General features: G+C 40.0%; 1 protein-coding gene across 5 annotated transcripts in view; it reads left to right on the plus strand.

Annotated features, from left to right (window-relative positions):
- Tp63 (tumor protein p63) overlaps nucleotides 1–27,607 on the plus strand; it is a 199,589-nt gene that overhangs the window by 63,275 nt on the left and 108,707 nt on the right. For all 5 annotated transcript variants that reach the window (XM_006985084.4, XM_006985085.4, XM_042259117.2 and 2 more), the window contains exons 2-3: nucleotides 8,714–8,842; nucleotides 9,589–9,721. In XM_006985084.4, coding sequence (XP_006985146.1) covers nucleotides 8,714–8,842; nucleotides 9,589–9,721 — 262 coding nt within the window. The remainder of the gene's footprint in view (nucleotides 1–8,713; nucleotides 8,843–9,588; nucleotides 9,722–27,607) is intronic.

The raw sequence follows: 27,607 nt of genomic DNA on the forward strand, positions 1-27,607 counted from the left end.
CACATCATTGAAATCAAAACACTATAGGGGTAAGATCAAGGTATTGGCATTTCCCACAAAGTACTCCAAGTGATTCTCCTTACCTTGAGAGTGTGACACTTCCTGCCTTTTACTAGAGGAGTATATCACCTCTTAGCTTAGACTTGAGGCCTTCCTTGCTCCTAGAGACCACACTTTTCCTGGTTGGTACAGCTAAAGAAACTGAGTTTTCAATTAGCCTCCAAAACGGCAGTCTGGGGACTCTGGAGCCATGCCCTTATGAACATCACCACATTCTCCAGATCCACACATGACCTTGAGCACGGTCTTATCTGTAAGATTTGAGAATGTTGGTATCTACTTCAAAGGACATTGTGAAATTAAACAAGGCTTGCTGGGTGCATTGCAGGGCACCTCCCTAATGGGAGCATTGAGATGCTGGCTGCTGGTTTGGCTCTAGCTACTGACACCGCTCCTGTGGTCCACTGCTCAAATCTTTCCTCTGACAAGGATTGGCTTTACCCCTATTCTCTGTCAGCTACCATGCTGAAAAGCACAACCAGGAAGAACAGGGGCTAAAAGGTGTTTCTTGTCTCTAGGAGTCAATCTCTAGATACTATTAAAAACTTCTACCATGTGATGAGATATGATTCTAACCATGAAGGGAACAAAAGCTCCACAATGATTTAGTGACAAAGAGATAGAATAGCCCCCCAATGGAATGAGGGAAGGAGGGGACTAAGTTAATGAGCGCAGGTTCTGAGCTGGGGAAGGCTGAGCATCACAGGCCTATAGCTTCAGAAAGAACAGCAACAAGTGAAAGGAAATCAGAAAGAAGCTATAATGGGACAGGGGTGGGAAGCGAAGGGAGCTATAGGCAGAGAAAGAGTCATTATCTTCAAAGCAGAATTGGCTGTGACAGAAAGTGAAGCCAAGATGTGAAAGTTAGAGGTGTGCTCTCATAATTTGCTCTTTCTGCGTTGACCTCTTGGAAGGAATAGACATGGAGTCGTAAGGAAAATTGTGATAGGAAAAGGAGAATCCTCTGAAAAGAAGTTACTAACTCTGATGAATGCCTGGATAGAGAAGAAATGGGCATATAGGAGATTCGTCCTAATATTAATCACTTCAGTGATATATAGGAGGGACCCCTTTGAGCATGATGCTCCATAAATTAGGATAAATGGAAATCAATTGAGGCATAGGATATGCTCCAGATGCAGTTAATTCTAAATTTTGTTTCCTAAGAGTGAAGCTGATGAGTGTAATTGAATTGGGGTAGAAGATGTGTTAAATACTCATCTTGGTGTTATGAACAACACCTGGCATGGACAAGAGCTGAAAGATTTGACTCTGAGGCTCAGAGTATCCATCATTTGAATCAGAATTCTGTGGGATGGGGACATGGAGTTTCCATTTTCTCAACAGCTACATGGTACACTGGTAACAGGAGCATATGGGACGGGCTGTTCTTTACTTCTTGGCAGGCAGGGAATAGAAATAACAAATAGGACTAGGGAAATGGCTCAGGATGTAATATGCTTGCTTGTACAAATAGCAGGCATGAGAACTAATATATCTCCAGAACCCACATGCCAAGTGAAGGTGGAAGCTTATAAATCCAGTGCTTGGATGGCAGGGATAGGGGGATCTGGCTAGGCTAACTATAGCTATGAACTCCAGATTCATAGAGAGAGCCTGCCTTAAAGCATAATGTGAAGAGCTATTGGGGAAGACTGCCTGCCAGTATCAGCCTTGGGCCTCCATTTATATGTGGACACTTGAATGCATCACTTCACAGATACGTACACATACATCTGAACAGGCATACAACATGTATAGCACATGCACACATACACACAGACGCACGCACACATACATCTGAACAGGCATACAACACATATAGCACATACACACACACACACACACACACACACACACACACACACAAACACACACAGCTATGTCCCACCTCATACTTTTCATTGATTCTCAATAAAGCAATTATATTATGAATACACAAGAGATTAACCCACTGAATTGATCAGAGCCCTTTTGAAAATTGTCTTTGGACATGCTATCCCACCCATACTTGGGGATGTCTTTCAGTAATCCCCTAAGTGTTTACTAAGCCAATCAAATGTCAATCAAAAGCAACCATCACAAATGGAGAGACAGGAAACACACTGATTTTTTTTTTTTTCAACACAATGGTAGGGGGAAAAAACTGCTATCTAAGGAAGCAAATATGCTAATGGGCCAGCCAGACTTAGAGCAAGTGAGTGATGGTAAGGAGGTTGGCTTTACCCAATCTAAGAGCAAATCTTTTCATCCGTGGCCTTTAGAGGCTGGTGGGTATGATAAATGGACAATGCACCAAACAGCTTCAAAATGTTCTTTGGCCTCCTTAAAGCTAGATATTAATAATTAATATCAGCAATTTTAATGATGCTAACCATTATGACCATGGTAGTGTAACTCAAGGATTTTAGGGGTTTCTGAACTAAAAATGGGAAAGGAATTATGTGATCTAAAATGCTTCAGAGACCTAGACAGGTTGTTAAGAAACTATCAACCAATAGATAGATGGATATTGGAAGGAGAAGTAAACCTCAGGGGTTTGGTCTACTTTTACCTGAGAGTCGGAGAGACGCCCTGAGTAGTTTAGTGATCAGGGTCTCTTGAGCACCAGGGAAGTTGGATGTATTTTTACACTGTATCTGTAGACTCCCTTTATCCACCATCCTCCTTGAGCACCAGGAAGTTGGCTGTATTTTCACACTACATCTGTAGACTCCCTTTATCCACCATCCTCCTTGAGCACCAGGGAAGTTGACTGGATTTTCACACTACATCTGTAGACTCCCTTTATCCACCATCCTCCTTGAGCACCAGGAAGTTGGCTGTATTTTCACACTACAGTTGTAGACTCCCTTTATCCACCATCCTCCTTGAGCACCAGGGAAGTTGACTGGATTTTCACACTACATCTGTAGACTCCCTTTATCCACCATCCTCCTTGAGCACCAGGGAAGTTGGCTGGATTTTCACACTACATCTGTAGACTCCCTTTATCCACCATCCTCCTTGAGCACCAGGAAGTTGGCTGTATTTTCACACTACAGTTGTAGACTCCCTTTATCCACCATCCTCCTTGAGCACCAGGGAAGTTGGATGTATTTTCACACTACATCTGTAGACTCCCTTTATCCACCATCCTCCTTGAGCACCAGGGAAGTTGGCTGGATTTTCACACTACATCTGTAGACTCCCTTTATCCACCATCCTCCTTGAGCACCAGGAAGTTGGCTGTATTTTCACACTACATCTGTAGACTCCCTTTATCCACCATCCTCTTTGAGCACCAGGAAGTTGGCTGGATTTTCACACTACATCTGTAGACTCCCTTTATCCACCATCCTCCTTGAGCACCAGGGAAGTTGGCTGGATTTTCACACTACATCTGTAGACTCCCTTTATCCACCATCCTCCTTGAGCACCAGGGAAGTTGGCTGGATTTTCACACTACATTTGGTGCTTCCCTTCCCAACCACCCTTCCTCCCACTGAGCTGATGCTGAGAATTGAATGCAAGGTTTTGCGAATGCTCAAAGGCTGAGCTACATCCAGGGCCCCACTCCAGGCTTTTGAAAGTCACCCCTGCTGGTGCTGTTTAGGGCTCCTAACCTTGGCTTCCCTATATTTCAAAGAACTTAAGAACCAAATTGGTAAAGAAATGTGGGCTTATTTACAATTTAGCCAAACTGGGGGAGAGAAAGGCTACAGATTTCTGTTTCCTGATGTTGTATTTCAGTTTTCTGTGGAAGATGAAACAAGGCCAAAAAATACACACCCAGTGAGTTCTGTCCTGGGAAAAGGGGACCTGAGCTCAAGGTTCTTCCTGTCCTCTGTGACAGAGATGGTTGCCTTTGTTTTGCTTAAGGACAGGCTGAGAGAAATGGAATTAAAACCTTTTCCCCAACTGTTTCAACAGAGAAATGATTCTGATTTGGTTGGTGGTGGAATTTCCACCCACTAGAGGTCTGGCAGAGTTCTTTATCTCTAGGTCCATTTCTCTGAAAGGTTTGGACTGTTCTTATCTTTCCTTTGTAGGTCAGCTTCAGCTCAGACTCCTCTGTGCCTATGAAACACACTTATTTTACAAGTAAAAACTGATAGTGGAGTGATAGGTGGGAAAGGTGTATCTGCTTTACCAGAGCTTCTGCCTACGGTCTTAGATGGCAGTCCCAGTGCCATTGGCAAAAGGGTCCCACAACCTAGGACTATTATTTGCTTATCACCACTAGTTTTTAATGCCATTTCTTGCCCATCTTGTTGGCAAGGGATACTTATTGTGACAAAATAGGTTCAGTAGATTTTTAACCTTAAAAAGAAAATCTCCTAAATGTTAAAATTCCATGGCTCCGAAGTTGTATGGGGATTGAGAACTAGACATTATATATGTAATTTAATAAGGCATGACTTTGAAGCCACACAATCTTGTATTTAAGTCCCAGCTTTATCATTTACTGCCTGAGTGGACTTGACTAACCTGCTTCTCTTCTCTGAGGCTGGAGGGCCTCTGTATAACTGGAAAAGCAGGCCCCATTCAAAGATCGCGCCTTAATCCACAGCAATGCTCTATTGCAGATCAATCCTCAGACACCTCAGACAGGCAGAGCACAAACTGGGAGGACTGACCGGGATTGGCTTGTCTACTCCTAAGAAGGTCACCATGCAGTAGGAAATTAGAAATCAGTGTACAAGTTGTTGCGATAAAGAGTAAAAATTAAGAAAAAGTTACAAGCACTGTATTAATAATATCTATGGGGAAAAGAAAACTTTTTGTTTGTTTGTTTTTTGTTTTTCAAGACAGGGTTTCTCTGAGTAGTTTTGGTGCCTCTCCTGGATCTTACTCTGTAGACGAGGGTGACCTCGAAATCACAGAGATCCTCCTGGCTCTGCCTTCCGAGTACTGAGATTAAAGGCATGTGCCACCACCGCCCGGCTTAAAAAAAAAAACAACAAAAAAACAAAAACCCAACTTTCTAAAAAGCAACATGCCCTATTCATTTGCTAACCCCTCTGAATGGCTTTCTGCATACTAGAATCTCTGTAGATGGTTGAGTCGCTTGCACATGAAACATTTCCAAGTGTATTATGTGCATTTATTTCAGAGGGATGACATGGAATCCACAGATAATTTTATTTTTTAAACTAAGCCATCCTACCATATTTGTTTTTAAAATGGCACTCAGGAGTATTGATGTATGCTAGATAGCAAGACGATTAGGAGGAGATGAGTTTTCAGCATTTATCACCTTTGTATTTTAGTGTAACTGCCATTTAAATTTATTTCATAATAATATGTTAGAATAATAGCTGTGATTAACCATTGCTTGGAAAGTCCCAGGGAGTTTAGTTCCTGTTCTCAACAGCCAACATTGCAGCACAGTAATGGATCTTGAGGAAGTTCATGCTGTAGGGACCTCAGCTACGCTGTGATGTTAATGAGACAGGATGAACTTGATATGCTAACCATCCTTCATAGCTGGGACTCATACATGGCATCATCTCCTGAACCTATGAGAGTTCCAATGTGATCCTAGCTGGACAGGATGCTCCTGGAAGAGCTGCTTTCCTCTCCACGGTCACTGAGACCTGGTCAAGGGCTCTCTGAGTCAGGAAATCTAGCAGCAGCCAGGAGCTTCCAGTTGCCTTGCTAACTGTTATCTTTTCTGTTAGGCAGTTTAGGGCATGCTTGTGTAGAATTGAGTGCATTTCTAAATAGATGTGTGTGAGTGTCTTTGTGTGTGTGTGTGTGTGTGTGTGTGTGTGTTTTCTAAAGGGAAATAGGGAGACTTTGTTCTTAAAGTGAATTTCCCGTATTTATGTTACTGGATAAATGGCAAGCATGGGCACTGCTAAAAAGCCATAGGTTAGTCCAGGTATGGAAAGTATTAGCATCTTATGTCCTAGTTTATTTTTAAAGACTGCAGAAAGAGCCACGTTAGAGCATAACACAGCTGGTCTGATTGTTCTTTAGTTTGGTATTTCAGTCTAGCCTTTCCACGTGGTCAATGAACAGAATCAAGGTGGCAGTGATGCTTTCTGGGACCAGGGGCAAAGCAAAAGAAAACGCCAGCTGTTGACTGATGTGTGTTTTCCAGTAACTTCTATGAAGAAAAGTATTCTTTTCTGAATTAGAATACAGAGTGAAGGATAGTTTGTTTAAAGAAAAAAAAAAAAGGCCATAAAGAACTTAAAAAAAAAACAAAAAAAAACCCTTCAGACTTGCAGTGTTTGGGCGTGACTGGTTTGACAGAGACCTTTGAAGGAAGCCATTGTTGCATGAGTAATTGATACTGAGATTCTCCCATAGGCAAAGACTTAAAAGATGGGCAGTGCTTACTTCATCGTTCATGCCCTATGGCCCTAGGTGACCTCTGCACTCCCTCCCCCATAGTGTTTGCATGCTGAACTACTGAACAAGAAATTAACTCTGTTTGCAAAGGAGATGTGTAAGCATGTCCTAATCGACAGCCTTGAACTCTGTTCCCCTCCTCTCTCTTCCTTTCTCCTCCCCTCACCCCATTCATCTGCCTTCCCCTATCATTTCTTCTTCTCTCTTCGAAGGTCAGTATCTCACTAGGTGTACATTTCTAAATTTTTGTACTCTTAGAGAGGAAAGAAAAAAAGCCCACCCAGTTTAAGAGGAAGTTTATTTAGCAAAGTAAAGTAAATGATAGCATACTCTAGAAACAATGACTGTAGCCACTCACCATAAGGAAGGAATGTGTGTCAGAGGACGCGGGTACCAGCCCATTGGCTTCTGAGTTGTATAATTTAAAGGAGTGTTTATGAATATGCATGAGATAGGTGACATACTACTGATGAAAAGTAATGTTTTTTTCCCCCTCTCAAATTATGGAGGACTAAAGGACTAGATGTTCCTTTGAAATTCCTTGCAGAGTTTGGTTCCCAGTAACCATGCCTGGTAGCTCACAATCACCTGTAACTCCTCCTCCAAGAGATCCAATTCCCTTATCTGGGTTCCACCGATACCAGCACTCATGAACATATATACCCACACAGACACAGATTAAAATTAGAAATAAATCTTCAAAGAATAGCTTACGAAAGGACCTTTCAATGTAAGTCCTAGTGCCCACGCTTGTTTTGACACAGCACTTAAGTTCCATATCCTCCCCAATTGCATATCTCCACATTCTGTGTCCAAAATTTTGCACAGCCTTTATGTTTCATATGCACTAAGTTATTGTCCATGTTAGCCCTTCATATTTGACTGTAGACCAAAGTGGATGAGACAGACAACTGGTTGACCTCCTTGCTAGTCTACCTACAGTGCCCATTAGCTCTTACTGCTCAGGCTGATTCTCCCTCAGCCACTTGTCTCTTTCTTTGGGCCTGCCAAAATTATATATCATGATTTAATAGAGATGTTTACACTCACCATGTTTATTATAGATTTGTTTTCCCCTTGTCTCCATCATGACCTCCCAGAGGAATGAGACAGTCATACTCACTTTTTATTTCCAATACTCAGATGCTTCTTGGTGAAGGATGCATATTTTATTCATTATTTTTATATTATTTAAACTGATCAATGAATGTACTGCTGAGGTAGGGTGGTATGGTATGATTTATTAATAAACCCAGTGTTGTAATCTCCTACTAGGTAAATAGAATATAGAGTAAATATTTGAAAGGGGAGTAAGAAGATTAACTGTCCTCTTACACTATTAATTTCATTCATTTTTACATGAACAGCGATGATTTAAGAGCATAACTAATTTCATTCTGAGGTAAAATTAGCCTACTGATCATTATAGCAAATCACTACCCAGATTATCTAGGCAGATAATATTCAGACTTGGAGAATATATCAACTGAAAAAAAAAAAAAGCTGGAGTTTCATTCTAGATAAACAGGGATCAATGTTGAATTTAAAAAAAAAAAAATCATACTTGAGAACCTAGCCACAAAATGAACAAGTTGAAGTGGCATTAATTAGCACAGAATCCTGGTGTTTGTGTATCCCTTAGTTAACTATGAATTCTAATTCCAATTAAGTAACACCTACACACACACACACACACACACACACACACACACACACACACACACACACAACCTGGTAAGCAACTAGTGATTAAAAAATTAAAGCCTTAGGTCCAAGAAGCTTATATTTATTGTCCTACAGTGTGGTACTAAAATTGTAACTACAAGAGAAGTTATTAATCCTAGGGCAAAATTGAAGTTCTCTGAAATGACTTCTGTTTTCCAATTCTACTCCTTACCTGCTGGAGGCAGAATGGGCAGATAATCATTTGAGGCACTTATAAAATAGGTTTAATGATAGGTCAGCCTTGCCGACAGATTTAATGAAGGGCTGTTTATTTTCTTTTTGAAATCTACACTCTGTTGGGAAGTGTAAGTATAGCATGCAGTAACAATGCTATTAATTAAGAGAGATGCATTTGATAAAAATGACTTGATTGTCTAGCATTGGAAGTTCTGTCTTGATTGCCTGCAGAGTGTAGTCTGGGATGCTTTCTAAAGAAACATCATTTGTGCAACTTAGGAACTGTGTTCCGTATGCCTGTATGACTTTATAGACTCATTGGTGTTTTCGTTTAGATTTGATTTAATTAGCCAGTGTCGTGAATACAGAAACTATAATCTTAGTTTCATTTTTTTTTTGTCCTTTTAAGTTTCGTAGAAACCCCAGCTCATTTCTCTTGGAAAGAAAGTTATTACCGATCCGCCATGTCACAGAGCACCCAGACAAGTGAGTTCCTCAGCCCAGAAGTTTTCCAGCATATCTGGGATTTTCTGGAACAGTAAGTATCGAATAATCAAGAAGTGCACCTGAACTCTTTAAAAATAAGTCAACACAAATGGCTGAAACATCATTTACTACAGATCATTTTGAGAGTCAGTTAACCAAAGTTATCCTTTTGTAAATTTAAGGCCGTCGATTATATAACAGCATTGAAAATAAAGTTTTCTTTCTCCAGTTTTCAATACCAAAAGAACGTCATTACTTTGAAGTAGTAGCACTGTACACATTCTAAATGTTTTTCCCAGAACAATCTGAAACACCTTCCCCAGTATCAATGTCTGGCCTTCAAGCCTTCTTCCTTTTTCTTGAAGACGTATCCCCTGAGAAGGCGAAACACTCTATTTCATTAGTCATTTTACATCTCTGTGAAAAATGTTTATTACTGCTTTTCTCAAAACCAGGTTTTAGTTAAGTTGATAGAAAGATGAAAGGGGACACTAGAGTGCTTACTGCCCACCACTGACCTTCCAGGATCTGCACATGGCACTGTCCCTGGCCTATCCACGTTAGCCTTCGTGTCAGCCAGCAGAGGTCATGTCTCCAACTTGCCAAGTAGGATTTAGTTTGACCTTCCTCGGATGATGCGCATGGGAAAGGGTTGAGTCCAGACTCAAACTTGGGGTTTCTGATTCTAAGCAAGGACTGGCTAGCACTGAAGCAGAAAAATCTTCATCATTATTAATTAGTTAAATGCCTTGCAGTTTCTCCCGATTGGTGATGCATACTGTCCTCCTCTTGTGCTAGGCCTATATGTTCGGTACAGCCCATCGACTTGAACTTTGTGGATGAACCGTCAGAAAATGGTGCAACCAACAAGATTGAGATCAGCATGGATTGTATTCGCATGCAGGACTCAGACCTCAGTGACCCCATGTGGGTGAGTACCCTGAGCTTCCTCTTCAAAGTGTGGGCCAGGCTATCAGCAAATCAAAAGGAGACGGCTCTGAACAGAAAGACCATTGGGAAGAGAGCAGATCTAGCCAACTGGGAAATGATTAGCTGCTGCTTTTTCTTTTCATTTGTCTGTCTGTTTTCTTCATTGTTCTTTATGGTAAGCCCAAATTAGAGAGGATGATGGCACCAGGGTGCTCACAGCCCTAGAGAAGCAGAAGCCGGGTCTGATGCTACCCAGATCCATCCGCTGTGGGAAGCACTTTCCTCATTTAGCTTCACAGTAATGCCGAAGGAAGAAGTAACTTCTGTGCACATACTCAGGAAACAAAGTCAAAAGGAACATAGATGAGAAATAAGTGGTATTTCCTGGGCTTTTCCACTGTGTCACTCATAATGTTAGGATGTTAGGTTTATTACCTATTTATTAAGTGGTGAAACCATACTAGTGACTTCTGTCTCTGGCTAGGTCAGTAGTATTACTGTTAATTTTGATACAAATCCTGTACTAAAAAACAAAAACAAAAACAAAAAAACCCCTCAGATGATTCCAAACAAAGGTGCACCTGCCTTAAAGAAATTGTATGTGCTTATACTGAAAAGATTTTCAATTCTAACTCTTGGCTACATAGGAATAGCTTACATTATGAAATTTAAAATCACAAGCTTTTAAATTCCAGTTCCCAACATTGTAATTCATATACCGACATACTTGGTATCCTAATGTTCCAGACTGTTCTGTTGTTTCATTTTGTTGTTGAAAACATTCTCTTCCAAAATATCATTTCCACGTTTTTCTTCCCCCTATCCAGTTCTTATCTGTCCCTCACTGCCCTCTCTGCCCTGCTCTCTCTTGGAATTCTTTCTATGTCACCATTTCCACCCTCTGGAATTAAATACCATCCCTCTGAAGCAACGGTGATGATAACTTTTGGTATGTTCTGTGTTACGCAATGCTACACTTGTTTATTTCTCCGTCTCTTCAGGAATCAGCGGCCACCACATTTTTGTCATTGGCGTGCTCGAGAGCACATAGTTGGGGTTCAGAAAGAAGGCAGTAGGGTTTTACCAGAGAGGAAGAAATAATAATAAAGCACTCCAGGCAGCTGTTTTGACATGTACATAGAAGGAGAGAAAGACTGAATCTCATTAAATAATCAAGCTTACCTTTCTGTAGATACCCCGTTTTTTAACTCAAAAGAACTTACAATTGTCATAAATTCTAATTGCATATGAATTTTCAACTTCTATATTAGCACTATTCTGATGCTGTTTTCTCTTCATCTTTGCACACACATAGTTCTATATGAATGACAGTTACACAGTCCGGGCCAGATCACCACAGGCCTCAGCAGCAGGCATGGCAAAATAGGGAGTGTGCGCAGGACGCTGTGATAGTGCTCTGCTCTGTAAGTTAAAAAGCAGGGAGACTCTCAGATGCCTGGTCCTTCTCAACTGCTATGAGACTGTGTGGGGCTCGTTTCTTCAGTTCCACTATCGGGTAATTGCTAAATACTTTGTAAAGTCTACACATAAATTACTTCCCCCATCAATATAGTATTTTAATAAGCTGGGAACTCGGCCAATTCTTTTCTCACTGTCTGAGAAATGCAACTCCATGATGGACGTGAGGAGACATGTCAGATTACTAAGGACAGAAATTGAGAAATTCATCCTATTTTTTTCCCCCTGATTTTTCATATGGGCAAGAAATGGAATCATGTTTTGGTCTGATTATTAGCAAAGGAAATTAAAGTGTAGATGTTAAATTAGATTGTAGATACTGTGTATTTTTTTTATTAAAATGTGTTTTATGCTGCTGAAAATTAGTTCTATTGGGTTAGTGAATGAGGCTGAGTGAAATATCTCAAAAGAAATTCATATTTTATATGTTTTATCAAGTGCCATAATGATCCTTGATTCTATTGTTTTATATGTTACTATATTTCTCAGATTTGTATTACTTTGGATCTGTGTAAGCATGCCTCTAATACATTCAAAATGTGGATTAAATATTAACAGTTAAACATTTTCCTCAGTGATGGATGCTGGCCAAATAACTATTTTGCATTTATTTACCCTTTATATTTCACGTTAAATCCGATTTTACTTAAAGGAAACTGAGTGGTAATTACCTAAAGTGCTCTGTATTTATAACCTTACTGACTCATCCCAGATATACGTGAGAAACCTTCAATTTTACATCTCAATAGACTGCAATCTTTGTGTGTGTGTGTGTGTGTGTGTGTGTGTGTGTGTGTGTGTGTGTGTATGTATGTATGTATGTATGTATGTATGTATGTATATGTGTTTGGCCATAGTACCTGTTCCAGCACATATCAGCCTACTTCTATGACCCAGATTTATATAAAATTCCCATCATGTATACAAGTCCAAACACACTTATTATTTAGTAACTACCTATGGCATGTTATGCTGTAGATGAGGAAATCATTGTTTCTTCCCTTGAGAAGACCATGAAATAGCATTAAAGGTTATAAAATAGCAAATGGGTATAAAATTATCCATGAAATCTACTCAGAAGTATGGATATTCTTACAGAAACATGACAGTGTTGTGATGTATTAAGACTGAGAAAGACCAGCAATAGGTTACAGAAAGGGTGATTTGTAATTATGCTTTGGAACATGAGCAAAATTGATTATGACGGGGTGGGGTGAGTCCACATTTGCGAAACTGTTACCATCAAAGCATTGGAGGAACTAAGAAATTTGAAGAAGTCAGGCTGAAAAATTCAACTAAAGAATGTCTATATAAGAAAAATTTGAGCATTAAAAATTACAATATTTAGAGCTGCAGAGGTGACTCAGACATTAAAAGCCTGGGGTGCTCTTCTAGAGGACCGGGATTCTATTCCCAGCACAAACGTTGGTTGAAATTGAAAGGTTCTATAGAATGATAATTCTCTTTTGCATACTTGATAGAATTTACCCAGTGAAACCATCAAGGTCTGGTATGTCTTTTCCAGGAGCTAGGAACCGAATTCCTTTATAGGATTGCTGCTATTCTTTTCTCTTGGGCGAGTCTTGACAAGATGTAGTTTTTGAGAAATGATAAATTGAATTATAGTTACTAAGTCCATGCATATAGAATTGTTTGGAATATTTCCTTTATAGTCTGCTAATACTGGAAAGATAGATAATTATATTTTCATGTACTATGCTGGAAACTTTCAGTACCAGAGACTTACCAATATTGATTACCTTTCAACAAAACACCTCAAATTTTACTTTACCTTTTTTTCTAATAGTTTTCTCTATCCAACCTCATTTTTTTCTGGTTTGCTTTCCTGACTTCTGTGTCTTTTGTTTTATTTTGCACCTCTCCCTTATTTTTTTCCTGAAATTTCTTTTCTCCTCCCTACCATTTCCCTTCTTCCTCTTCCTCTTTTTCCTCTTTCTCATCTTCCTCATTTTTCTCATTTCCTCATCATTTCGTTCTCCTGCTTTTTCTCTTCCTCCTCCTCCCCTGCTTCTCCTTTCTTTTCTTACAGCCATCATTTTATCAATGCTCTAATGTCTAAGCCTCCTCATTTATATTGGTGAGTTGATTATTTTCTTTTTCTCCTGCAGATTCTAGCATTGACTATAATAAATTTCCCACTAGACATTGCCATAGCCTCATCCAATAAATACTGATGTGATTAATGTGTTTTTCAGGTTCTGTTTAGTTTTAAATATATTTACACTTTTCTGGAACTTCAACTTTGACTTATTAGTGTTAGAAAGACTACCACTGAAGTACAAGACCACACACTCTGCTTTTGTTGTGTGGGAAGTTCTATAAATAACAACTGGATCCAGTTGGATTTGGAACTGTATACTTCTACATCTTTTCTGTTTTTCTGTCTCCTGGTATATTGACTACTGAGTGTTGAAGTTTCCAAGGAATAATTATGGATCTGTTTGTCTTTTCAAGTGTTTACATTTTTTTTACATGTGTGTTGGGTACGTGATATCTAAGATTATTAACATTCATGGCGAATTGGTCCTTGTGTTCTCCTTCAATTAACCTCTGCCAGTGTGCTTCCATGTTAGTCTATTTTGTCTCGAGTAATACTTGAGAAATCATTGTTTTGAAATGAATTTTTCTTAATAATATGTAATTGGATTACTTCCATGCATTCTGACAACTTGTGTCCTTTGTGCCGTATACACCATTTAGATATAATGGGATTAGTGTGCTTTAGGACTATGATTGTTTTCTGCTTCTTCATTCCATTGTTCATGTTTCCATTTATTCTGTCATTTTGGTTACTTGTTCTCTTTTTCGACTGCATTATTTTAATTTATCTATTTTGTCTTTAGTTTATTTGCATATTTTAGTGGTGACTCCAAGAATCTCGGTGTTTTTCCTCTGTCATCTACCAAGAAATAGCATAGAAGAGAATATATTGAAGTCTCCCACAATATGTTAGTGTGTGAGGGTCAATGTGTGATTTAAACTGGACTAGTGTTTCTTTTATGAACTTGGGTCCCCTTGTGTTTGGTGCGTAGATGTTAAGAATTGATAATCCTCATGGTAGATTTTCCTTTGATTATTTAGTGTTCTTCCCTATCTCTCTGAATTGTTTTGGTTTGAAGTCTGTTTTGCCAGATATTAAAATGGCTACATCAGCTTGCTTCTTAGGTCCATCCACTGGAAGCATCTCTTTCTATCCTTTTATCTAAGGTGATATCTATCCTTGATGCTAAAGTATGTTTCTTGTATGCAGCAGAAGGATGGGCCCTGTTTTCACATCCATTCTGTTAGCCTGTGTCTTTTTATTGGGTAATTAAGACCATTGATGTTGAGAGTTTTCAATGAGCAGGGTTTGTTGATTACTGTTAATTTGTTGTGTGTGTGTGTGTGTGTGTGTGTGTGTGTGTGTGTGTGTGTGTGTTCTCTCTTTTAATTTGCTGGTCTGAGATTATTTATTCCTTGTGTTTTCTTGGGTGTACTTAATCTCCTAATGTTGAACTTTCCTTCTAGTACCTTCTGGAGGGCTGGATTTGTAGATAGATATTGCTTAATTTTGGCTTTATCATGGAATGTCTTATTTTCTCTATCTATTGTGATTGAAAGTGTTGTTGGGTCTAGTTGTCTGGGATGATATCTGAGAGTCTGTAGAACATCTGTCCAGACCCTTCAGGCTTTTAGCACCTCCACTGAGAATTCAGGGGTTATTGTTCCGCCTTTATATGTTATATGTTACTTGATTTTTTTCCTTTTAGGATCTTAAATTTGTTGATTTTTAAATTCTTTCTTTGTTTTGTATTTTAGTGTTTTGAATATTATATGACAAGGGGAATTTATTTTTCGTCCAGTCTATTTGGTGTTCTGTATGCCTCTCATAACTTGATAGACATCTCCTTCTTCAGGTTAGAGAAATATTCTTCTATGATTTTTTTTCAAAAATATTTTTTGTGCCTTTGACCTTTGTTACTTCTTCTTCTATTCCTATTTTTTTTAGATTTTTTTCATAATATTCCAGATTTCCTGGATGTTTAATGCCAGAATTCAGAATTTTTTTTACACTTAACATTTTCTTTGATCAAAGTATCCATCTATTCTATCATGTTTTCAATGCCTAAGATTCCCTCTTCTATCTCTTATATTCTGTTGGTAAGGCTTGCCTCTGAAGTGCCTGTTCATGTTCCTTGAAGTTCATTTCCAGATTTTCCACAGTTTGAGTTTTCCTTATCGATTCTATTTTTCTCTTTCAGGTCTTGATAAGTTTTCCTCAATTCCTTCTACTGTTTGTGTTTTCATTGATTTCTTTAAGGAGTTTATTTAATCTTTAAGACCTTTATCATATTCATAAAGGCTATTTCAAGGTCTTTCTCTTGTGCTTCAGCTATATTGCAATTCTTAGGGCCTACTTTGTTGGTGTTGACCGGCTCTAGTGGAGATGTATTGTCCTGGCTGTTATTGATTGTACGCTGGCAATTTGGCATCTGGGTTTGGGAAGATTGTAATTCTTGGTGATATCTGGTCTTGTCTTTGTTGGGTGGGTGTTTTCTTCCTTGGCTTCTGTTTACTCTGTGGTTCTTAGAGTGTGGTGGCTATGTATTGCCTGGTTGGAAATTCTTCTGGGATTATGATAGGTGTGGTCACTGGGGGTTCCAGACAAAATGTATTCCTGCTTCCCTGGCTGGAATGTCAATAAATCAGTTTTATAATTTTTTTTAAATATTTTTATTATAGAGCTTATTTGCTAATATTCACAAGAAAAACCACCCTTCATTGTTATAATATAGATTGTTCAGATTCACCATATTTTAACTTTTCTACTGATAATAATTTTTAGAAAAATATTTAGATATGGATGTTCTCTTATAGATACATAAACGCATAATTATGGGATAAAATTGTGTTCACAATGGGCTTGTTTCCATGAATTCTTTCTTTTATTATTATTGCTGTGTGTTTACATATCCATTAGTTGTGACGAGGGGTTACAAACTGGAGGTAACTTTGGTGATCCAGTATCTTCTGTGGAAAAAATGCAAACATCTGTAGGAGGCAGACGTGTCCATTGATTGCACACCATGCTGAAATGCCTCCATAAGTGGCACCTTTCATTTTAGTCAAGTTATCCAAAGGATGCATAAGGCTAGGCATTTGGGGTGAAGAGAAGTAAGTCCTCTTGGAGACTGGAGCAGCTAGTTGATGCATGGGCAGGCTGTGATAGGGATGGTGTGGAAAAGACCTGGTGGAAAAACAGTGTGCATAGTGTCTAGAATTTGTCCTGGGCATGGGAATGGCTACATCATTTTCTCCTTTTCCTCCAGCACTTCTTAACCTTTCCTGTAGAAGCCCTGGCAATCTCCTCAGCTGGTGAGCTATGTGTGTTCATTCTCTGAATACAATTAAAACATGGGAGCAAGGAAACATTCCACTAAACACTAAATGTTCTAGTGAGTCCTGTGGAATCCGCGTGTAATCACCTATTCTGCTCACGGGGAAGCTCACTCTACACTTAGTTTAGACTGAGTTTAGATGTCCCCGACAGCAGACTGTTTTTCTATTTTCTTCTTTGTGTGGCCTGGCCAATAGGAAGACATCACTTTGTTCAAGAGTGCCAACTGGGAGACTTTACCTTAAACACACATATGCATTTCAACCTTGAACAAACAGGCTGCTTAATAAAATAAGGGCAAGGGTTTTCTTTTCTTTCTTTCTTCTCTAGAAATTCACAAATATCACTTGACAGCTGACAGCTCTTCCCTTACAAAAGAGGCTGTTTGCTTTTTGCTTTGGTGTTTGGGTAAACTGCAGCCCACACTGGCAGAGAATGGATTGCCTGGGGGAAGGTGTTTGCAGTCCCGGTGTTTAATCTGAAAAGAAACCCTTTCCCTTCTGCCCCTCCCTCCCCTTCTGCAGAGGGAGAGCTAGAAACGATAGCCCCAGGGGAATAGTTTCCTTAACACCTGTCTCTGGTGTAACCTCAGCAAAGTTACTTAAGACACTGTGCTCTGTGTGTGTGCATCCACAATGGAGCAGTTGAAAAGGACAGATAAACAGACAGGGATTTCAGCAGACGCAGGGGAGCTGGGGGTGACCTTGCTTCGTCTCGGAACCTTAGCACATTGACATCCCAGCAAGCTGACTTGAAAGGAAGGACTCCAGCCTTTCCTTCAGCCGGGAGACAGAGTTTCAACCGGAAAAACTTGGAAAACTTTTAGAGAATTATGGGAACTTTGGAAATGCTCTAGTGACTGTCACACCTTTTCTTAATGATGAGATAGCTAAGATTCAAGTGACCCTTGGGACATTTGTGATAAGCATGAGCTGGGGGTAGCCCCGGCTTTCTGAGCCTCTAGATCTGCTCTGCTGGCTGCTGGGAGAAGAGGTCTAAAGGGTTCAGCCTCTGGAGGCAAAGAGCCAGCTGTCTGAAGTCAATCCGGCTCTGTCATTCACTATTTTGGTCCACTTAGAAAAAGTACAGAATGTATCTGAGCCTCTGTTTCCCAGGCTGCAGGAGGAAGCTGCTGGTACTGACTACTTACAGTAGACAAACAATTTTTGAGATGTCAATTTTGTGCATGAAGGGGTTGGAGCTATACTTTTCACGGGCCTGGTTCTCAATGGTAATTTATGTATGGTTAAAATGTGATCTCTTTCAAAACTATAAATTTTTAATTCCAAGTGTGGCAATTACCAATGAAGAAAGAAAAAAATATGAAATTTCTATATACTCATCCTTTTTAAAATCAAGTGTTATTCCATGACATGTTAGCATGCTGTGAAATGGGACTTGGCCATTCCTACTTAAAAGTAGACAGGGTGAGGTTTTTCTTTTTCTTTCTTTTATTTTTCTTTCTTCCTTTTTTTTTTTAACTATTGCTGAAGTTTGAAGACTTCTTTTGAAAACCAATGTAATATTTCTTATGTTCAGGTCTCACAGAACTCATTAGAAAACATACTTATTAGCCAGGCAGTGGTGGTACACGCCTTTAATCCCAGCCCTCGGGAGGCAGAGGCAGGCGGATCTCTGAGAGTTTAAGGCCAGCCTGGTCTCCAAAGCCAGTTCCAGGAAAGGCGCAAGGCTACACAGAGAAACACAGTCTCTAAAAAAACAAAAAAAAGAAAAATAAAAGAAAAGAAAACATACTTATTTTACTTAATAAGTTATATGTTACTCAGCTGTCAATGAGTGGTTTTGCACTATTCTCTTCCAGTGGAGTGATTGGGAACATGAACTTTGGTGTTCAACACACAGATGCACCTGGGTTTAACCCTTAACATAGCAGTGAAGTCAGATCTATATAGACCCAAGTCATGGTTTAATTCTCAAAACGTGGTCTGAGGACCAACAGCGTTAAGAATACTTAGAAATTTGTTAAGGTCTGGGAACTCTTGGGTTCCACTCCAGATCTAGAGTCAGAACCTGATGGGGAAAAGGACAGTGTCTACCCTTCTATACACCTTTTAGGTGTCTCTGATGGGCAGAACTACTGGAGCAAACATTTCATACATTTTTTAATAGGGATAAAACTAATTCAGGGGAACGGCCGGTGACTGGGTAAGGATATAAAACTCTAAAGACAGAGAAGAAACTTCTAAATCAGTGTTTGCTCTAAAATAGGCATTTCTGACTAGGGTTCATACTAAAATATGTGCAAGGATTTACTACATTACAGCTTTTAGAAAATAAGATAAATCTGGGCATGGTGTTTGGGAAGCACATGTGTGGTACTAGCAAGGTGAGAGAAAAAAACAGGAGAATCACTCATAAATTTGAACTCATGAATTTGAGACTAGCTTGAGCACCATAAGAAGATCCTGTATCAAAACAAATCAAATCAAATCAAGCGCTAAGTATAACACTATAGATAAAATACATTCCCTGAATGTTTGACAATGTATGTTTTGTCAGAAAGAAGTAAATATACCCCATTACCTCCCCTTTCATTTTAATTTTTTATTAAATCTTTGAGGATTTCATAAATGTATTTTGATCATATTCTCTCTTCCTTCCCCCAGCCTGTATTTTCTTAATCATAGAGATGGCTCACTCAAATGTCCTCTCTGGAAAAGACTTCATGTTCTTAATTGAACAAGCATGGAGTGATAGTCTCCAAAGTCAGGGGTATTCAAGGAACAATGTTTGCTGATTGAATATTGAAAGATGAATAGAAAAGATGAAAAATATGCACTTATCCTAGACTACTAGCCCAGAGTTCAGTCATGGCCGCTGACTGCTGTGGCTTCAGGGACAATCTTCACATGGTGTACTACAAGTTAACAGTGCCTCCTGGCAGTGAGCATTTGCGTGGCCCTGTATCCAGTTGGCACCCACAGCTTACTACACATGCTTAGTCTGCAAAATAAGGGAATAAATGAAAAAAAGTCTCTCCCAAGGACCTTCTAGGTCCTGACAGACAGGACCTTGTACAAACCAACCTTCTTGAGGGAAAGGGCTCCACGCAGCGGGGGACTGTACACGTGACAGCAGCAGAAATTCTGATGAGCTCATTGCCATTGGAAAGCTGAGGAAATAATAAGGTTGTTTAAAAGAAAAGAGACAAAGCATGTTCTTGGAGACAGGGAGTGACTGAAAGAAAGGATTTAGCTGAAATACATAAAACACTGAATGTTAGCTAATGAATGGTGCTGCTTACAAAGAACGGAAAGACACATGAATCACCTAGTGACTCAGACGACAGTTTGGAACCTTTCCTGGAAGGGCAGGCATGTAGCTCAGTCGGTAGGACCCTTGCAGAGAATGCCCAGTCCCGGGGTCAAGCCCCAGAACTTCATGAGCAGGTATGGCGATGTATCCCTATAATGTCAGGACTCCGGAGGTGGGATCAGAGGCATTGGAACCACCCGCAGCTGCATAGCCGGTTTGAGGCAAATCTAGAATCCTTGAGACCCTGCCTCAAAAACAAGTTTAAAAAACACAACAACAAAAACAAGGTCAAAACGACACTAAAAGCAGTTTCCTGGAAACACAGAACGTGTCTGAGGACCATCAATTTGGAGCTCATCTTAAGTAAATTTGAGAAATGTGATAAATTTTCCTGAAAATCCACAAGCAAGGAAAGGACTTTGAGGATGGCAAATAGTTGAGATGGAATCAGTATAAGAAAAGAGTTTTCTTTTAGGGGGAATGCTGCAGGGGTGAGGGGTAGATATGGAGAGACTGAGAGGTGAGTGGGATTGGGGTACATGATGTGAAATGCCCAAAGAATTACCACACACACACACATATATATGAAAAAAAAAAAAGATGAGTTCTGGCATACCTTTAATCCCAGCACTTAGGAGGCAGAGGCATGTGGCTCTCTGAGTTGGAGCAGCCTGGTCTATAAAGTGAGTTCCAGGAAAGCCAGGGCTATGTAGAGAGACCCTGTCTTGAGAAACCAAGAAAGGGAAGGTAAGCAGGCAGGCAGACAGGCAAGCAAGAGTTGTACCAGTTAGCCATGTCCTTGCTCAGCTGGGCATCAGTAACTAGAAGACTGGGGAAGACTTAAGGAGTCTGTACATGTCTATGGTCTCACATTCTATCCTCTCTGTGGCTCATTGTGGAAAAAAATCAGGTTTGGGGGCCTCATGATCCAGTCTTCCTTTCAAACAGTCCCTGTTCATCTTGCCCATATTTATTGAGACTTGACTGCTAGTTCACAGGTAGCAACAGAGATGAAAATCAGCATTCTCTTAGTTTCGCTATCACAAGAGGAACAATTAGGTGTCCAACCAACTAGAATACAAGAACCACATTGATGGCATGCTGAGGATGGGGCATAAAACAAAGTTAATCAGCACCACCAGCAGCTGTCTGTATTATTACTGGTTGGAAGGGTCACAGGGACCTCTCCAGGGCAAAAGAACAACAGTAGGTGTGCATGACATTCACACCTTCCGTGTGCAGTGGACCTGCCTCCTTGGGAACTAGTCTAGAGCGCTTCTTTTCCTTGACTCTCCCCCTCATTTGAGGGCTCCTGGGGTCCACCGGAAGTGTCCTACCTGCCACTCCAGGAGTTGAACTGTTGCCTCTCTGTCTATTGAACTTACTGTGTTTAGAAGAGATGTGTGGTTCTCTTCTGTATTTCAAAACAAAACGGCAACAATAACAACAAGGAACAGGTCTGGCTCCTTTGCACTTACTTACCATCTTGCCAAGAAGCTGGGGATTCTTAATGGATAGTACTTAAGTCATTTCTTGCCACACCTTCTTAAAGCAGTGAAAAGTGAGCAGGGATTTTCTTTCTTTTTTTTTTTTCATTAAGAAAATTCTTTCATTCATTTTACACACCCCCTCTTCCCTCCTCCCACTCCCCCCAGCCTCCCCCTCCCAACCCACTCCCCACTCTCCCCCCACAAGAAGGCAAGGCCTCCCATGGGGAGGCACATCCAGTAGAGGCAAGTCCAAGCCCCGCCCCCCTCCAGCAGGGATTTTCATGAGGGACTCTTGTACCTCTGTGGCACAGGATAAGGAAACAGAAACCATATCAGAAATCAAATCATGATTTGTCCTCCTGAACCCTGCCACTCGCTACTCTTCCAATTGGCGCTGGACGGTCTTGTAAAGCGTGGCTGTGTAAAGTGGCCTCTCCTTTAGATGTCTGGGTGGGGTATCTGATTATTTGGGGTTAGATGGAGCTTTATTGGGGTGATGCTGGCTGCTCTAGATGAAAGGAACGAGAGCAAAGCCTCCCAGCCGCTGCATTAAAGACAGCTCCTTATTGGACTGTGCGTTTTATTTGCTTCTTCACAATAAAAATAGCCTCTTTAGGAAAAGAGACTATTGGAGTGTGTGAAATCGACCTAATAGAAAAGGCTAAGGAGGGTTTGGAGGAGGACAGCAATCTGTTTGGCGAAAAATTGAGAAAGGAAGCAAGCATCCCAATATGCCATCTCTGTTTCCTCATAATTAAATAAAGGATGCATCATATGCAGGACTGAGTTCTTCTGTGGTTGCTTATCATGAGAAGGGTTTTCAGTTCGAGGCTGTATAAAATACGAAGCATGTTTAAAGGCACACAAACTTCTGGAGTAGTCAAATTCGGGTAAGAAACTCTGGCCTGGGAGTCGAGAGTCTTGGGTACTGGTCTCCACGCACGGGCACTAATGGTGCTATTGACTGACATCCATCTCATCTCCCCCTTGACTTAGCTTCTTTAGGGGATAAGAAAGAACCCTGAGTCCACCTTGCTGGGGCTCCTCTAGTGAGGTGGTGCAGGGGCCACACGTCCTGGATGAACCTTTGTTAAAGCAAAACCTCTTCTAAATAAAACCCACGTGGTCTAAACATCCAGAGTTTTGGGAATAACGTCTCTCTCCTTACTGTTTTTAGAGGTGTGTGTGTGTGTGTGTGTGTGTGTGTGTGTGTGTGTGTGTGTGTGTGTGTGTGTGTGTGTGTGTGGTCGGGGAGGGGTGATAATATTGCAAAACCCTCATGCAAAAGTCGCCCGGTTCCCAGTCTACGGTGCGGTTGGTGGCAACAGATCGCCCTAATGATGATTAGTCATAAGTGCGAGTCCCGTGTGGAGCGGTGAGAGGAGAAGCAGGCCCCTTCTGTGGCTCTCCACTCCCTCCAGTAAAGCTGCCTCTATCTCCCCGGCAAGCCCCAGGCAGTGTTCCTTCCAAACAGGGACCTGCCGAACCAGTTCATCGGAATGTCTTTCCACAGACTATCTCCTCATTCAGATTTCTTCTGAAATTGAAACACTCGAAAAGCATAAATCATGTTGCTGTTTTAAGTAGTAAATGTTGCACAGAAAAAAAAAAAAAAACAAATCTGTCGCTATTGTTTTCCTTTTGAGTGCACAGACCTATCTACCACTTCGAATGAACAAAAGGAAAAGTGATTGAAGCTCTCTACTGCCTTCTTCCTTTTAGAGACAGCTTTTTCCCCCTAGGTTGCACTCATTCTCTGGGTGACAGGGATTAAGCTCTCTTGATGTAATCTTTCCTTCTATTGCACGCCTCTTTCTGTACTTCTCCCTGCAGCCTACGGGTGCCTTTATGAAGATTGTGTGTGTGTGTGTGTGTGTGTGTGTGTGTGTGTGTTCTTTGCTGGTGCATTTGCATCAGCAAATTATACAACGTGAAGCAAAAATATCTAAATTACAACCATCGAGCACCAAGCCATGGAAAAGTATATGAAAACGTTTTATGCTGTTAAGTTTAGTACCCCTGAGCTCCATACTTCTATACTCACCTTCAGGGAGCAATGACGTCTGAAGCCATAGCTGAAGGAATTGGTGTGTTTTTCTCTCCTAAATATATTCTGATCCAGTTCTTTATTTAGTCCTACAAAAGGAGCTTAAAAATAAAGTAAGAAAAGAAAAGAAAAATCTTGAGTAACGCTGGCTCAGATAATTTTCTTGGTCTGATTATATGTGCTTTCTAACTAGAGACAGTTTGTGTTTTGTATTCAATGTAAGGGGGGAAGGACACTGGAGAGAGAGACCATTGCTATCCCTTAATGCTCTTGCAGGGGACCCAGCTTCAGTTCCTAGTACCTATGTGGTGGTTCATCACTATCTGTGACACTAGTTCCAAGGAATCCAGTGTCCCCTCCTAGCCCCACGAGTCCCAACATGCATGGTACCTACGCATACATCTAAGCAAAACACTTCTTTCTACACATAAGATAAAACGAATCTCGCCTCCCAAAGAGGGGAAGGTATGTCCATGTCTTGGTTGGTGCAGTAGAATTGGTAGTTCAGTCTTATATAAGCTGAATTTATTGATTTCTCTTATTAAAATCTGAACATGAAAGAACAAAAGACATTTTCTTTGCCGAATTTTGCTTTTCCACATACCATCTTCAGAGTTGAATTACTTGAGTTGATCTTTTGAAAAAGTTCGGCTTTGGTTCCAGCATCTCTCTTGGCACAGAATCATGATGCCAGTTGTACCCACCAAGAAGTCAGCTGATGGAGTAGCTCATGGCTGGCAAACCATGTTAGTTATGTCGCATTGAAAGTTGCCCCACGGTCCGAGGGCCCATGGAAACAAACTTCCTTCTCTGGGCTGACCTGCAAAGCATGCTTAGATTTAAGCATTCTTGGAAGCAGATTATTGTGCATGGAGCAAGCTCTACAAGCTGCAGAAACTTCGTTCTGATTATCAAATCTCTTCATTATGATTATAAAATCTCTAGTATTTAACTGTGTGAACTGTGAGCCCCATGAACTAACATGTCCCTAAACCCACTCTGACTTTTATCACTTAAGAATCAATATTCAAATCTAGATGAGAGGTTCTCTAAAGAATTGCATGGCAATGTCAGATTAAATATAGTATGTTGATACATTAGGTGAATTACATGACATTTTAATATTAGATATTTATTTTAAAGATTAAGTAGTTTGGGTTTTGTGTTGAAATTAGTATAATAGTTACTAATTTTGAGCCTCAGGATTTTACTTTTCGTCTTAAGATCTTTATAAGTATTTAGTTTGTGTATGTGTGCATGTGTGGGTGTGCACTTGCCAACAGCACATGTGGAAGTCATGTCATGTGACAAATTGCAGAGGTCCTTCCTTTCCTTCCACCATGTGGGATTATGGAATTGGACTCAGAAGTACAGGTATGTTCACAGAGATAGACAGAGGGATTCCATTGTAAGGTCAAGCACAAAAGCTAGTTAATGTGGCTGCAGGAGAGGTGTCTAGTCCTGGTCTTTTGCTTACTAGTCATATGACATCAGACAAATTACATTATTGACCTGCACACCTTTCTCATGTGTAAAGTAAGGATCATAATAGCACTCCTTCTTGGGCTGATACGTTAAATCAGAACATGTATATAAAGGTCCTAGGAATTGTGACTTGAGTGTCCAACAAATGTTCGCTATTTCCATCCTGTGACTGTTGATGCAAATATGTCCTTGTAGGTGTGTATCATATATGTGTTTATATTGTGTGCATATGAGTTTTGTGTGCCTGAAGGCCTGAATGAAGAGTTCAGGGGAAGACACAGAGTATATTTTATCATTATGCGCTTTATTGCTTAGGCAGGCTTACCACTGAGCTATTAGGATCCACCTGTCCCCACTTCTCAATGTTGGGATGGCAGGCATGTGCATCCGTGGATGCTAGGGATTTGAACTCAGGTCCAAGTGCCCTTTCCCACTGAGCTATCTTCCCAGCTTTACAAATAATGCATTTTTAAAAGTATTTGATGTTCATACTTTAGTAAGTTCTATTATCTTCCAAATCCTTGAATCTATGTAATGGTCAAGTTGAATAGCAGTGTAGAAAGTTATTTTTGGCTAAGAAAAGTAAAATGTTTTTCATTCAGCTTATTACTAATTAGTCTGCTTGAGACTATTGGACAATAAAATGACATTAGAGAAGTTGTTTAAACACATCTGTTGTGATTTATTTGTGATAAGACAGAGCCCTGCCATATGTTTTGATGAGAGATCACGGGGCCCTGTGAATATAAGGGCTTCTCTGTTTTTTTTTTTTTTTTGGTTTTTTTGAGACAGGGTTTCTCTGTGTAGCTTTGTGCCTTTCCTGGATCTCTCTCTGTAGACCAGGCTGGCCTCAAACTCACAGAGATCCACCTGGCTCTGCCTCCTGAGTGCTGGGATTCAAGGCGTGTGTGCCACCACCGCCCGGCTCAGCTTTTCTGTTCTTGTTTTTCTTACTTTTGGTTGAAAGTTACTTCAAAAAATTACTCTTTGTTCATAAATAGTCCAATAGATAATACTAATAATGTCTTTGATTAATAACATAGTTGTAATAAATATGCATGTATAGATAGTTTCTATATATTGAAGAAGAATCATTGAAAGACTACAACTCTTAAATGATTGTACACATTTAGAACTTCAGAGGGGTCTCTGATGAGCTAACTTGGGCAATTACATTGCTTCAAAGTCTCTTTGGAACTTGCATTCAGTACGAACCTATTAGAAACATGAACTGTCCTTATTTTAATGTCACTTTTCTTATGATAATCTTACCTAGTTTGATTACTCAGTTTGGTGGAAAGCATTTGTTTAAAGGATGAAAAATTGTCACCATTGATGGTATTCCAGTGATGAATCACAGATTGACTCATGATTTGCAACAGATTGCTCAAAGCTCCAGGAACACAGAAACATTACAAAGCCTGGCACCTAGCAATGTTCAGCAAACGTCTGGTGGATGGTTAGGGTTAGAGGGCTCATTTTTACCAAAGTTGGTTAGCTCTTTCAGTAAAGTGAAACAACTCAAGTCTTCCTGGTGTCTCCCCTGTTTGGGGATTATTCTACTGTTTTGTTTTCTGCTTTTTACTATTGAGGCCTGAACCCTGGGCTCCACACTTCTGACAGCATGTGTCATTCTACTGAACTGTATTGCGACTACCCCAGGTTCTCCCCATGTGAGTTTGAATGAGCAAATGTGATTCCTCTGATGGTTTTGCCCACCTTGGTGGGTGTTGTGCCATTCACATATGCTAGTTACTGTTTTTCTATGCAGTCAGATGTGTAGATACTTGTTTAAAACGCTTCTTGGATAGCTATTAAGCCCTTTGTAATGTAGCTAAGCAGCAGAAGGCTGGACATTTGGGAGCTTATCAAAATGCATTGTGCCTGGAAGGCTGTTCTTTTTTCTTTTTGGAGAACATTTTTTTTCTCTAATTGATGCAAATTTAAAGAGTCCAGTCCAAGTCATCATTGCCACAGATTGTTAGGCAAGATGAAATGTTTAAGGTTGCAAGTTTTTTTTTCTTGAGATTAGTGAGTCATTTCCACTGTACAAATTATGTAAGATATCAGCAGTTATTATTTGAATGAAGCAAAGTTAATTGCAATATGGATTTTTAAATGATATGTATTCATAAAAAAGCAAATACTTTGTATAACTCTATTTTAAAATCTTATATTTGTTGTCGTTGATATAATGTACAGTTTATGTGCATAGTAACTATTTTCCTCTGTCCCCCCCCAACCCTGAGCATCAAATCTGGGGCCTAAAGCACGCTAGATAATTAGTCTACTCCTGAGTCATAGCCACAGCCATTTTTTTATTTTTTTTTTTACATTTTATTTTGAGGTTGAATCTGGATAAATTGCCCAGGCAGCTCTGATTTGGTTCCTGTCTCATCCATTTCTTCCCTTGTAGGTACTGCACTCATGTGCCACCAAGTCAGGACTATCTTAAGGTTTTTGTTTAATTAAAATGTTGCTAAAAGCTGCTGAACTTCATTAAATGTCTATTTTAATACTTATGACTAAACAAAAAGCATCCATAGTATTTCAGACCTGTGCTATTAGAGTAAATATGAGTGTTTTCCTGGATCCCCCAACTTAAAAGATTAAAATTTCAAAAATTCAATGTTTTTATATTATGCCATACTATAATACATACTGATAACAGTAATATTGAAACAGAGAAAGAAAAAAAAAAGGGCTAGAGAC

The sequence above is a fragment of the Peromyscus maniculatus genome, chromosome 12, assembly GCF_049852395.1.
Source record: "Peromyscus maniculatus bairdii isolate BWxNUB_F1_BW_parent chromosome 12, HU_Pman_BW_mat_3.1, whole genome shotgun sequence".
NCBI lineage: Eukaryota > Metazoa > Chordata > Mammalia > Rodentia > Cricetidae > Peromyscus > Peromyscus maniculatus.